Genomic DNA, 14,799 nt, shown 5'->3' on the forward strand with positions numbered 1-14,799 from the left:
TATCTATTTACGGAAGTCATATGGCTAACATCATTATTATGCCATTCAGAGCACTCAGTGACCACTTGTGCTTTATGGAGAGAAGCATTGTCATCATGGATGATATTGCTCCCAGTGGAGATCAGCTGTATCATGGGATAATCTAAGTAGCCACTCAGAATCTTTTTTTAATAATAGAGGATAGTAGGAACTTAATCAGGTGACTCTAAATTAACTTTGGCCATTATGCTGGTCATAATAATAACGTACCGGCAGCATCGCGGCGAGCATCGTGGCGGCAGTTTTGTTCTACAGCGAGTTTGCGCTCTGATGATGGCTCTGTAAAATTCATGTTCACATGTTGTCACATGAAACCAAGCACGGCGAAGCAGAACCGCAAGCACTACTGTCTATGAGCGGCCATATGGTGGGTGTCCTTGCGTGGTAGCTTAAGGCCACTTTTTCCCTGAGATGGAACAGTTTTGTTCAGCACTGAACCTAATTTCTCTCAGCCTTCATGTTCATCAGACCCCGCATCAATGACAACGTCTATGTGCGTCGCAGGTCTTGCTAGACTGCTTCAAGCAGCAGTGGCAGCCTGGACATCCCAGGTACCCCCGAACAGTCTCATGTCACGTGGTCTCTGCCACCCCTATTTGCTGAAGAGGCCCACCCTGGCTTGTCTAGCCCTGCGCTCTGCCTCCAGATGTGGCTTAATTTACTGCGACTCTGCTAATTGCTGTAATTAAGGATTAATTACTGTTAATTACCTTTGCATAAACTCATCAACAGTCAAAGAGCGGGGCCTTATGAAATGTGCCATGCGCAGGAACACACACCGCGGGGACTTGAGGAGGATTGTTTTACCGGACCTCTTGTTTCATGTGTTGTCCTGGTGCGTGGGGAGGGCTTGTAGGGCAGCAGCTCGGGCAGGACATTAACTACCGTGGACCTCGTCCTCCTGGCTCTTAATGTTTCACACTTCACCTCCTCACCAACTGTTGTCCAGGACAGCGTCCCTATGCTGGCTGTCATTTGATTAGAGGATACAATTCATTTGCTAATTGTAAGCAACAAATGTGAGCCTTTTTATTGCAAGTAGATGAAATATTTGAATTAAATTCAATGAAACTGTCATTTTCTTTTACATTTTTCTTACAAATTGATTAGATAATAATTTTGGTCAGCTTTGATTAGCTCAGTCTGGGCTACTTCTCTGTTTAAACAAAAGAAGTAGATGGTATTAATCTCCAAGTTTAAATACGTAAATGTAATATTTTTCCCATTTCTGGTTTGGTTGTCATATTCTATGTCATGAGCACACTAAAGCAGTATGGAACAATGTCACATTGTTTTACTTGTTTATTTTTTCATCTTTATTCAGCCTCTGTAAATGCACCGCATGCATACAGAACCCGAGAAGTTACAGATGGAAGTGACAAGCCTTCACTTTAGCCACAAGAGACATCGTGTGTGGTGGCTTTGTGTCAGTAAACATAAGAAAATGATTTTGAACACGCGATCCCGGTGTGTAATGATGGATATTTGTCAAATTTGAGAACCAGACAAAAAGTTGCTGGAATTGCTCAAAAAAGGGAAATTGTAAGATATTATGTGGGCAATGGTAGAAGAACTGAGAAGTAATAATCTTTCCAATAAACAATGTACACACAGATTGGAATAGCATAAATGCTCCATGGTTGGATTTTATTCTGGGGTGAAAAATTGGGTTATAAAAAAAAATTGTTAAAAATTGTAAAGCAAATCTTCATAATGTGAAGCAATTTAAACCTTCATGTTCATCTTGTAATTATCTGTCGACTCCAATGCCACATAAACGGCAAAAAGTGCCTACAAGATTATGTTAGGAATGTGAAATATTAGCATTATAACTCAAGGTTTGAAAGAAAAGTGTGTCCAGTCCTTTGTGTTCTTTTTCTGCACACTGTCCTCTGTCCATAGATGTTTCTTTGTCTTTCTGCTAGCACGCTCCAACCTCGTGACTGCTCCTCAGGTCTTCAGCTATTCAGCCGCCGCTGTTCCCAGAACAGCCTGGAGCTGTTAGAACTGCTCAGCCCGTGCGTGAGTTTGATTCAATAAAAGAGATATATATTTTAAGACACCTTAAGAAAGACTGGCCGCCAGGGGCTAATATATTGCTTATTTTGAATAATGAATTATTTTAATGAACGCTTTTAAATGGGAGTGCTCTGCGTTGGTGGCAGGGCGGTGCTCTGAATGGTCCTCTCCTCTGGCGCGGGCTGCCTCATTATCAGGCCAGCCCCTCAGGCCTCAAACTGGCCTGCTTAAGCCTCAGATGATGACGATAATTACCGTTATTAGGAGTAGCTGCAGGGGGAACTTGTTCTGAAAAACACCAAGCTGAGTTCTTCCCTCGCTTGCTGCCGCTGCAACCTCCGCATGAGAAACTGCCGATCGCCAGTGGAGAAAGCCTGAGAAGGGAAGAGACAGAGGGAGAGCAGCAGAAAAAAAAAAAACTAGGGGATTAGGGGAGCGGCCACCAAATCTGCCTAATGTGACGCCTGTCAGCTCGTCTCCCACCAGCTGTCACCTCCCAAATGCACTGGGGTTCATTTTTTTAATTGACACCTCGCTTTCCCATTCCATTTCTATTTTTCGCCTTTCATTCTCCCCTCCATCGGTCTCTTCCCTCCTAGCCTGTGCCATGCACATCTCCTTATATTTGCCACTATTTCTTTAGTATTTTTTTCCCGTGTCCTTGGTAATCCCCATCCCCCCACGCAGTGTCAGATACAAGTCTTCAGCTCTACCCCCTTTTTGCACATGATACTTGAGATGGCTGATAAGACATAAAGCTGTTTTAGAGGTTCTTTATTACTACGCCCTTGTAGACTGAGGTTGTGCAGCTTCCTAGCACCTGCTGATGGGCCTCCAAAACCTCCCCAGGAATTCATGAATAGCCACAATTATTGAATTTTGGGGATATCCACAAACCTGATGGAATTTATAGAATTCATTGATTGTCTATTGTGCAGTTTAATTATACTTGTCCATAATGTATTTATATGGTGTATTTTATGTACTGGCTCAATACTGCGATAGTTGTTTTATCAGCGAGTATGGAAAGTTGTCATGCTCTAAAGCTGAGATCAGTGGATCATTAACTGATAAGTAAGTTGACAGGAAATTAAGATACTGACTATATCAATAATCCCGAGGGTCATTTTTCATGCATGAGTGTCGGATATTACTGAGGTTTATCACCAAGTTCAAGGTCTTCAGTTGGGAAAGATTTGCTGCGATTGTTTGTTTTTATGTCGTACCAGGGGACGGGCGACTTCGAGTTTATTTCTGTGGTTTGTGCAAAATTACAGAAGCGTTGACTTTTAGATATTTGAAAATTGTTAAAGTTGACTCTTTTTGAACAAACGGCTTCTGCTTTAAAATTTTCATTTTGATTCATCAAATGTAAAACTTACAGACTTACATCACAAATGCGCAACATCATTAGGCAATCGATGCTAGCTGTGCTGGAAAAAAATTGACTGAAGGTCATGCTAATTGTCCAATCACTTGATGATCATCCCTTAAAGTGTCTCCAATCATTTTGTTTACATGGAGTTATTTTATTGTCCTTCACAGAAAGAAAGAGTAACAAAAAACCCTAAAAAACCAAAAGAAATGCCTTTTCCATCAAGATTTGCCCACTATGTCATACGTCTTAATATACAAGACTTCGGTTCTTTTAGGAACTTCTTCAGGCCGAGCCTCTTTTCTTCTGCCTTGCTTTAATGGCACCCGAGTTTATTTCAGGACACTTAACTTTTGATATCCAGCCTGCTGCATTATGATCAGCATCTATTTGCATTAACTTAATGGATTTAGTAGCAAAGCCAAGAACTGCAGCGCCACTGTGGGTACGTTGTGGTTCCAACCCGAATGACAGACGAGGTCTCAGTAACTAACTCAGCAAAAAGGTTGTGGTTGCACGTGTTAATACCTATTATATAAAGAAACATCAAAGGGTTTATCCCTCCACTTGCTTCTGCTTTTTACTGTGCATGTGCATAACCCGAGCTATAGATAAGCTGGTAATATTATTATGTCATAAAATTGACAAAGACAAATTAGTAATTCCGGTCTTGTGCGAACCAGATTCAACGCAGAGGAATGAAGAGAATCAAAATATGTCAGTCTGACTGTCCACTGGCAATTGGACTCTGTTCAAGGAGGTCAGAGACCTGGAAATAATCTTTAATCGGCTTTCCTTTATCTTGTTGAGGTAGCATTTGGTACCTGATAGAGTTTCTAATCATTTGATGAAGAGAACATAAATTCAACTTTCAGCTCGAGTCAACTATGGAAACTGATTTAGTGTTTAAAATTGAACTGCTGTTTTTCATGATAAATAGTTTCAAGCTTTACATTTGAAACTCCTAATGCCCTGTCTTTATTAAGACTCACATCCAATTCAGTAGAAATGACCCTATGTATAGTAAATTGGATTTAATGTAACATAATATTCATTTAGTGTTCTCTGTAATGATAGCAGCATTGTTTAGCTGTGATGTTTACCTCTACGCTGTGGGTGAGTATGAATTATTGCACGGTGCTGCTTCTGATGAAGACTGCATTACTGGGACTGTATCAAATGCAGATGAGGGCAGGAGGCTGAACTCCTGGAAGGAGCGGGGAGGGGAGGCTTTGTATTAGTGATACTTGTCATGTCTGCTGTAAATCACGCTGCTTTTTTTCAGGTTCCCAGGTTGTTGTTGTTGTTTTGTCTCAGAATGCTGTGTGGCAGGGATGAATGGTGGTGATGTTACATTATCATGTGGCTGTCGCTTTCACTCCTGCTGACTGCTCTGTGACAGGCCCACACACACACACACACACACACACACACACACACACACACACACACACACACACACACACACACACACACACACTCACACACACATACGCACACACATTTGTGTCAGAAGCAGGCCTGATTTATTAACTGCTGAAACCCTAGATGACGTGTGCCCACACAATCAATAGAGAGCACAGCAACTGCCTGGTCCTCTCTGGGGTCATGTGATGTGGACAAGAGCTAGACAAGGAAGGACACACAAACACACACATATGTGAACTGCAGGGCTGCAGAGTGTATTGCATTTCTTTATTGATGGGAAATGGATCCAGTCCAGCATTGGCTGCGAGCTGCCAGTCGGAGGCAGGAGGGATAAACTTTCATCATGGCTGTCAGGGACATCACTGCTGCCTTGTTTGATTGTAAATCTTCCTAATTGTGACAGAATACTTCAACATCATTAATTAAACACATTTTCATTTAAAAGAGCTCTCAGGGCACTGGACTGGGTGCTCGTGATATTTGCACAGCCCGCACAGCTGCATACTTTCTCCGCTTCTGAATATCACTTTCCAGAAAACTCTGCGTCCGTGCTGTGTGTTTATGCATGCGTAGGCCTCGTACCTAGAGTCCCCCTTTTCAAGTGGGTGGCTTAATCATTGTGTTTATTTACAGCCCTGGTGTTTGCAAACAGGAGGCAGTGTGGCGTTGAGCATGAGCCAGCTCTTAAGGAAGTGAAACAGGCTAAATTAATTTTGTCAATAAACCAGACAACAAGGCTTATTCTTAGAATTCGTTTCATTATTCAGTAACAGCTTGAGGATGGCTTATGATTCATTTTTAATGCTTTGCCTTTTTTTGGGTTTAGTGGCTCGCATCTCTGGAAGGAAGAAATGACACCACAGTGCGTGTGAAAGGAAAGGGGAGAAGAGCAGAGTGGGGGGGGGGGGGGGCGTCAAAAAGGGGAATTGCGTCCTCTCATTGTTCAATTAAGTCTGTCTGTAATGATCAAGATGAGATGATGGCCGTCTTCCTTTCATGGATACTAATCTGTGACTGTCTTTGGAGTAAGACGACCACAGCGTGGTATGTATCTCATGCCTTCATCCCTACAAAAGACAGTAAAATCTGTTAAAAAGGTTTTTTTTTGTGTTATTATGCCGCATGTGATTTATTGTAATAGAGGGCACTTTCTTCTGTCAGGTGATTACGTTAATGTATAGTCCACGGCTGCAGAGTTCACGATGAGCACTCTGACTGGCATTGAGGTCTAATCGATTTCATTGCTATTACTGAACAGAAATAAATAAAGCTGATGGCTGTGGTTAGGGAAATTATGCCACAGCACAGTGAATTGTTTGATTTTCCTTATTAATTGTATTTATTTAATCCATTTCATGCTTTTAGTTGTGCACTCGGGGAGTTGGAGGGAATGAATAAATCACTCTTAGGCTCATTAGATTCCCCCTCTGGTTGGGATGTGCCACTATTTTGTCAGAATCAAATTGGCGAGTGCTATAATTTCCCGCTGGTGTGATTCACATGAAAAATATCCACATATTCATCTGCAGGCCCACATGCCCATGCGCCCACACACAAACACACACACACACAAACACGCGTCTGCTCCCCATCTGAACTCCTGACCTTTTCCAGCCGTCTGATAGCCATTGACATTTGCCTCTTGAGCGGAGCTCGCTCACGTGTTGGAGCTGATGGGAATGGATGATGTTGTTGCTGGAGGAGGAAAAGGGAGTAAAAGGAAAAAAGGAATGGAGGAGGGGGAGAAGCTGAAAAAAGAGGAGGATTAGGGCAGGGAAGCTCCCCACTCAGCCCCTGGAATCCATCTGGACCCCGCACTCAGCCAGAAAGGTCACAGGGCGCCCGAGCCTTGCGTCGTCTTTACAAAGGAGCCGCTGCCGTGACCTGAGAGCGCTCAGCTGCAATATGGCTCTGCTGCTCTGTCACACAGCCTGTCATTTACCTTCACTGTCCACAGTCATCATGGAGCAGACGCGCAGTACATAGTGGCATTGTGATAAATGCAGGGATTAAAGCTTTTTCGAGACAAGTTGTGGCAGCTTCAGCTCCATTTTCGTCCTTGAAGAGAGTGGATGCAATGGAGGGCTGCACCTGGCTGCCTGTTCTCAGCACCTCTGACGAGAGAAAGACGCTCTGCTTCTTTACCGAGGGAGCCTTCTGGTGGCAGAAAGAGGCAGGGCAAAAGAAATGAAATTTAAACTGATGGGGGGGGAGAAAAAAAACACCTGTGTGTTTAAAGACATGCAGAGATCTATTAGCATGATCGTGACAGTGCAGCTTGAATCACCTTTAACACCCAGAGGAAGAGCCGTTGTGTGTGGGAGATTGCATTAATGTGTACGTGTGTGTGGGTTGTATATGAATGGACATATTTGATGTGTTTATTCTTTACTTTCCGCAAGATGAATTTGTGAAAAATAATGATTAAAAAAAGAAATAATGATAGTTCCTCTGAATGATTACCTTTTATGCTTTGACTGTTTAACCTTTGCTAAGTGAGGCACTAAAACATTTTATTTAGCCTAAGTTCTATAACTTCTTCAGCTCCTTAATTAAAGCAAAGTGTTTTTAAATATACAACACCAGACTTGTGTTATTAATTTGTTTTTAACTTTTTTGAGACTTCATCTGAAAAGATAAATAAAGCCATCAGCAACAGATTGAGCATACTATGAGCATATGGAGTACAACGCTAGATAAACTCTGACAGGAAGCTGTATGAATTTTACATGAAATGATAGTCAGAATCCATTAAATGATCATTTTATGTTCTTTTTTTTTTTAGCTGCCAGCCTCTGCGAGACTGCAGGTTTTTATGGCATAAACTCAGACTATTATATTAACCATCATATTTCAGAAGGTTGACTTCACAGTCCAAGCAGAAGAACCAGTTAAAACTCTTTTGCGAGCGTTGTAAAACTCTTATACCTCGCTGTTCAGTCAATTTGAAGAAGTGTGTAAAACAGGCATTTTGCATCATTGTTTTCCCACTCTCCTGTCGTCTGCAGTGCTCAGTATCCGTGGCGCCCAGGAGGAGGAGCCTCCAGATCCTCAGCTGATGCGACTGGACAACATGCTGCTGGCAGAGGGAGTGGCTGGGCCGGAGAAAGGCGGCGGGTCTGCTGCTGCGGCGGCCGCGGCGGCGGCCACAGGTGGCGTCGGCGCTGACAACTCAGCAGAACACTCTGATTACAGGGCCAAGCTGTCTCAGATCAGACAGATCTATCACACAGAGCTGGAGAAATACGAACAGGTGGGAACTGGCAACCTCATGCCTTCTTACCTGCCGCTCCAAAGCACATGTGTAGAGTGCAGCATGCGTTATGCATGCTCAGTTTTCTGCACGTTTACTACTGTGCCTCTGAAGAAGAAAGATAAATGAAATAAAAGTGTTTTGAGGGTTCAAACCTCTGACTTTTTTTATAATAGTCAAATAATATATTTAGTCCTTTTGTTCATCAACAGCAAATTAACACGAGTTAAAAACAATTATATGACGTAAAATGTTGTCAGATCTCATTTAGTTAAAGGGAGAAGCATGCTAAGGTTTGATTTCTGTTTGGAAATAATAAGCACAGATATGTTTCAGACAGTCTTCTCATTATTTATTATCCCTTCATTGGGACATGGGGGGATGGAGTCCCACCAGTCTCACCATTTTGGCCCGATGCTCAGCTGGATTAATTTACTACAGAACAGTTTCCGTAAAAGTCTTATTGGCTGTAATAAAGGGATTCTACTTAAAAACAACTAAAAGGTCTTGCAGGAGCAAACCTTTGACAAATGTATAAAAGTGTGTTTCACAACTGCCCTTTTTGGATAATTGATCGAGCTGTGAAGTTGATTAAACCGAACACACCCGACACACTTGGCCTGTTCTGTTGAATCTGATCTTCTATTGTTGGTCCCCTCACTTCTGTGTTTATGGTGGAATTAAAATGAAAAAGGATCAGAGGTAATATTTCTATTTTAGCACCAGAATTGTCTACCATGGTGTGCCCAGGGTTTGTTACTTCTCCTTGTCTGATATGAGCTGGAAAAAGCTGGAGCAAGTTAATGGATTTCTTTTCCTGACAATTTTGAATTCATTCTCTTTGTATAATAGTATAATGCCCTTGAAATCAGTGCTCACAGGGCAGCTCCTGACAAGCTTAGTTTTCAGAGATGCTATCTTCAACAGGCAAGCAGCCATTATATCAGTCACACACCAGCTTTCTTCCAAAGACCGTAACGTCTTGTCATTCCCTCGGAAGTTAAAGCGTTCTGGGTTTGTCATCTTCTCAGAGGAAGGCTAGTCATCGCTAACTGTCAGTGTCAATATACACCTGAGCATTTTTGTGTCACCACACCATGTACGCCCTGCGTGCGTATGAGTGAGTAGTGTCTCGCGTGTGTGTGCAAGCAGAACGGCTGTTCGGTGCATCACTTTGACTGACGTAACCCTGGTGTTGACAAGCAACAGACACCTTGACTCTGAATGCAGTCATATCCAGTGACTGATTCAGACACAGAGAGAAAGAGGTAGACAGAAAGATGGAGTGAAAAGAGAAGGAGACAGTTTAAACCTCTTGAACGTGAACAGGATTGAAAGCCTGCTGTCATTTTAGATTTCTCTTCACTTGTCACATTTTCTCTTCTATTGAAGAGAGGCCTTTTTTTTTTTTTTAAATATTCAGAGCAGCGCGAATCTCGGTGCTCCTACTGTACGACTCCACTGCCACATTTGTTTTTGGCTCGAAACATTACAGTGTGTCTGCTGCTTTAATTCAGGCTATTCCTATTACCTCTATCACCAGCGCCGTTACACTGTCAGCGCTGCCTGCATGAACCCGGGGCCCACCAGTGACGCTGCAGCCTCTCCAGAATCCAATTTCACCCTTTTGCTCTGTCTGAAGCTGTCGAGCCTCTGTGCTAGTTATTCTTCTTATGAATCCTGTCTGTCTGTGCGTCCAGGCGTGCAATGAGTTCACCACCCATGTGATGAACCTGCTGAGGGAGCAGTCTCGAACACGACCCATCTCGCCCAAAGAGATCGAGCGCATGGTCAGCATCATCCACCGCAAGTTCAGCTCCATCCAGATGCAGCTGAAACAGAGCACCTGCGAGGCCGTCATGATCCTGCGCTCACGCTTTCTCGATGCCAGGTCCGTGCATCTTTTTTTCTTTCCACTCAGTACAACAATGAAACCAGTGCTTTTGTTGTAGTGCATTTTTCTCTTTTCATTTTTCTTGTCATCAGTCAGTCAGATCCCATTTGTGTCTTTATATTTCAGACTGAGCATACGGTTTATTGTCTTCATCTTTTTATCATTTTACCTGCAGGCTAAACTGTCTTGATTTAATTTATTAGTTTAACAAATACGTTCTCTTCTGTGACTCTCTGTTTCTGTCCAGACGAAAGAGGAGGAACTTCAACAAACAAGCGACAGAGATTCTAAACGAGTACTTCTACTCCCATCTGAGTAACCCCTATCCCAGCGAAGAGGCCAAAGAAGAACTGGCCAAGAAATGTGGCATTACCGTGTCACAGGTACGCCATTCATAATGCATACGAGACACGTTAAAAAAAAGAAAACTCTTTTTTCTGTTTTAGAGCTTATATTTTGGGCTTTGCAAGTGACTACCAACTCAAAAAGTCACCCAGGTCTAAAAATATCTCCTTCAATGAGTGGTTCAGCTTTGCAGGGCACGTTCACATCAGACACCCAGCTCTGGGGAGAATTATCGTTCCAATTTTATCTACACATAATTTTATGCTGACGCAACCTTTGTGATCTTGCTTATCTTCTTCACGATTAACAGTAAATTCTCATCTGCACATAGTTCACTTAAGTAATACTGCTCTATCAGCCCTTTGTCTAATGTTATAATGTATGGCCTAACTCGGACATTCCCATTTGGAAAGCAGAAATTAATTCATTGTAATATTAAAAGCAGTACATGTCATGCAATAATGGTTCCCCATTAAAAAAACAAAATTGTTAACATCTGGAAAATGTTTCAGCTTATTCAGACAGTGGTTCTTAACATTGGCCTCTAGACATTTGTAGAAAACAGAGAAGAAGAGACAGACTGTGAAACCGCGGATTTATGAAGTTGATATGTGACGGGGAAAATACAACAAGATTTTGAAAAGTCTATAAACCACGGGTTGAAAAATAGGCTGTTATACTGCATCCCTGTGGTATTTTAACCAAAGCATGTCACAGATATTTCATTAACTCCTCAGGAAATTGTTTCAAACTAGAAAAAAACGAGCATAAAATGAATCCTTTGAGTAGTGGACATCAATCATCTCTGGACTTCAGTTTTACCTCTAGATAGGAAAATATACACACACACACACACACACATAAGCATAAGTACACAATAATTTATTTTGCAAATGTTTTTCATGCTAGTGAAAGAGGACAAATCCAGGCTTGTTTTGGAGATAAGATATGTTGCAGAAATGTAGTTTTAATCAAGCTCTCTGCTGTCTTAACAGGTATCAAACTGGTTTGGGAACAAGAGAATCCGATACAAGAAAAACATTGGCAAGTTCCAAGAAGAGGCCAACATGTATGCGGCGAGGACTGCAGTCAATGCAACCAGTGTGTCGGCTCACGGCAGCCAGGCCAACTCCCCGTCAACTCCCAACTCAGCAGGTAAGCTTCAGACCGGGGCTGCTGAGCTGCGTTCAAATCAGGGCCAAAGGATGAATAAGAGTTTGATTTCTTTTTTTTTCTTTTTTTTTTTTAATACTAGAGAACAGATACACACAGTGATGTTTTCATTCCTCAAGTGCAACTCAAGATTTCAGTCTCTGGTGGTGTTTCGTTGACACTAACAGGACGCTTCTCTTTTTCATAATTAATCCAGAAGCTTTGGATTTCTTGTTGCTCTTGTTCCATCCCTTCTCATCTTTCTTTGCTCTCTCTCTCTCTTTCTCTCTTATGTTCTTTTTCCCTCTGTCTGTTATTGACCTCTTGGTCTTGTGGACGTTAATTTTTCCTGCCTCTTGTCCGGTTGACCTCATGTATGCCATTAAGCCGCTCGGAGGGCAAGCGGAGTCTTTTGTCATATAGAGACTTTGCAACTGTATTGGATTAGGACCGGGTGTTGAAATCAAGTTACGAGATGGTCTCTTTACATCTGGGGAGCTGGGGTCCATTAAAGGACGAAGACGATTCTTTGGATCTTCCTGCACATCAATTATTACTTCCCTAATGAAACACTAGCAGCGCAGGCATTTAACAGTAACATAATCCATAAGTCTTGCTTTAACTTAAACAGTTTTGCAACGAGGATCTGTCTGATTACTTTGGCCTGTGGATTTTTCCTTTGACATTGTGTTTCCTGTACTATTTTAATGTTGAACTGCTGTGAATGTTGTGTGCAAGTTTGCCTGCCACCCTCTCAAACTAACCCGTCTAATGCACTTTTGCTGATGCATGATCATTTTAACTCCTGTCTCCGTCCCTCTCTTTTTCTTTATCTCTGCCTTTCTTCTTTCTTCTGATCTCTGTCCTGCTCTCCATCTTCTCCTCTGCCTCTGTGTATTCTCAGGTTCTGCTGGCTCTTTTAACATGTCAAACTCCGGAGACTTGTTCATGAGTGTGCAGTCCCTCAATGGGGACTCGTACCAAGGGGGGCAGGTTGGGGCCAACATACAATCCCAGGTAGGCGCCTCTCCAAGCTTAGCAAAACAAAAAGAGCACAACACTGACCAGTTTGTGATATATTGTTCAATTGTTGACCAGTCTGGGAGTTCAGATGTTCACAATGACTTGACCCACGCAGCGAAATTAAGGTTATTCTTAGCCTGAAGCTTTGCATTAATGTAGAAACCATTGTCAAGCCCTAGTTGAGTAGACGACTGCAGACAGTTTTGGAAACGTTGCAACACTCGTCAGCACTCCTGACAAGAGTTCACATAGCCACTGGTGCACTGCGGCCCTCTGACCTTGCCCCAGTAGACAGTGATGACCAACACCGTGTTACAACTCTCACCATAGATTAGGAAATCACCACCCACGGTGATATTCTCTTTCAGTTTTAATGCTTTTAGCATCATTTCCTTATCTCACCATCGCTCCTTTTCAATTTAAATCAGCTCCGCTAAGACTTTAGGTCATTCATGAATATGCGAAAGAAATTGCCGCTGTGGGAGACAACATTCTCTTTGGGTTTCGCCTTTAAATTAAAAAAGAAAAAAAAAAGGTAAACATGTGTGAATGGCCTCACACATCAAGAATTACAATTAAAAATGAAAGCAATCTTAACTGACTCAGTCAGCCTCTGCAATAAAGCAGCGTAAATTAATCTGAAATTCATATATTAGTGAACAACAGGCATTATTATCCTGGGTACATTTACACCTATTTCAAAAGGGTGCTGCACACATTATAAGCATTGAATATAATCTTCCTATAACAAAGAGCAGGATTTCCCCTTATATGATAACATCATTAATAAAAAGGCATAAAAGCCTGTAATTATTTAATATATGACAACAGATCTGCCATTGTGACCACACAGGCACGTAACATTCAGTCCTAATACAAAAAATAGAATTACTAAAAGCCTTTTTTTTATGTACCATATTTAAAAATATTCATCCTATATTTCAGGACATTTCTACATTCAGTTTCATCGTTTGCTATGAGGCAAGCTTATATATCCGGGCTTTTCTTGCATCAGGATTACACTGCAACTCATACCTTATTACATCCAATAAACAAATAAGAAAAAAAGCAATGTGGAGATCTAAAATATGATTCTCATCATTTTTTCTTTACTTCCTACTAAGAATTTTGACGTAAAATTAATCCAAAAGATGTGATCCAGAGGTCTGCTATTCTTCCACTCTTCAGCAGAGAACTGCCATTAACTAAACTTGGTGTTTGTCATCCATCTTTTAAGAGTCTGTTTCTCTTCTTTTATTTTTAGCACAGGTACATTTCATAAAAAATTAAATAAAAAATGTTATTGCAGCATAGCAACACACCTCTAAATAAATAAATAAGAAAGAAACCAGAAAGAAAGCATCCCATTTTTCTTGGAAATGTTGTCAATTAAGTCTTTTTTTTTGTTTTCTTTTTGTCTTTTTTAAGCTTCATAGAATTTGCTTGACTTTCAATGTTTTTCTTATTATTCATATAGTGTCTATCACAACACAAGTTGTCTGTACGCTCTTTCCAGAGACCCAGATCATGGCCCCTGAGCAATTATTACATAAACATAACATAAACAATGGCAGGTAAAAACTCCCCTAGTGGGAGAAAAACCTCAAGCCAAACAGTGGCAAGGAAAACTCCCCTTTAGGAGAGAAGAAAGCTCGAGCAGGACCTGGATCTTAAGGGGGGCACCCTCCTGCCGAAGGCCAGCTGGGCAGAGCAGGAAAAGAGAGAACAGACAGAGAGAATGAAGAACAGAGAAAGGAGAGACACAGAGACAACCACCCAACTTCCATGTGTGTTTAAAAAAAAGATTGTGTTTCTGCATATGTCATGGTGTCATGACAAATATAGCTTCTAATTTCTGGTTTTTAAGTTTTATTTACCAATAACTAGGAATTGTTTCATTGTTAGGCTCTTTTTTTAATTTTGCATTTTGTCCTTTGCTTTCACTTCATCTGTTATCAAGCGTGTATGAACAGCCAAATCATTCGGATTCGCTGTTTGTAACCTTTTCCTGTTTATGATACCCTTTTAATATCAGACTGACCTTTTCTTTTGCATGGCTGTCTTTGTTATTCAGAGCTTTTGTCTGACCAGGCCTTTTGTCTGTGTCCCTCCTGTTCCAGGTGGATACCCTTCGCCATGTTATCAGCCAGACCGGAGGATACAGTGACAGCCTCGCAGCCAGCCAGATGTACAGTCCACAGGGCATCAACGTAAGACCTGTAAACAATCTCCTTCTGTCCTTCCTGACATTTCTCCTGCTATTCTTCTTTG

At 41.7% G+C, this 14,799-nt stretch overlaps 1 protein-coding gene across 2 annotated transcripts in view; it reads left to right on the forward strand.

Moving 5' to 3' along the window:
• The window catches only part of pbx1a (pre-B-cell leukemia homeobox 1a), a 46,828-nt gene that overhangs the window by 26,391 nt on the left and 5,638 nt on the right, over positions 1-14,799 (forward strand). The window contains exons 3-8 of one of the 2 annotated variants that reach the window (XM_061732312.1): positions 7,870-8,114; positions 9,815-10,005; positions 10,256-10,391; positions 11,349-11,508; positions 12,410-12,522; positions 14,649-14,738. In XM_061732312.1, coding sequence (XP_061588296.1) covers positions 7,870-8,114; positions 9,815-10,005; positions 10,256-10,391; positions 11,349-11,508; positions 12,410-12,522; positions 14,649-14,738 — 935 coding nt within the window. Of the gene's footprint in view, positions 1-7,869; positions 8,115-9,814; positions 10,006-10,255; positions 10,392-11,348; positions 11,509-12,409; positions 12,523-14,648; positions 14,739-14,799 lie in introns of those variants that run through there. The other variant, XM_061732313.1, reaches the window with a different exon arrangement.

The sequence above is a fragment of the Cololabis saira genome, chromosome 10 (assembly GCF_033807715.1).
Source record: "Cololabis saira isolate AMF1-May2022 chromosome 10, fColSai1.1, whole genome shotgun sequence".
In the NCBI taxonomy this organism is placed as follows: domain Eukaryota; kingdom Metazoa; phylum Chordata; class Actinopteri; order Beloniformes; family Belonidae; genus Cololabis; species Cololabis saira.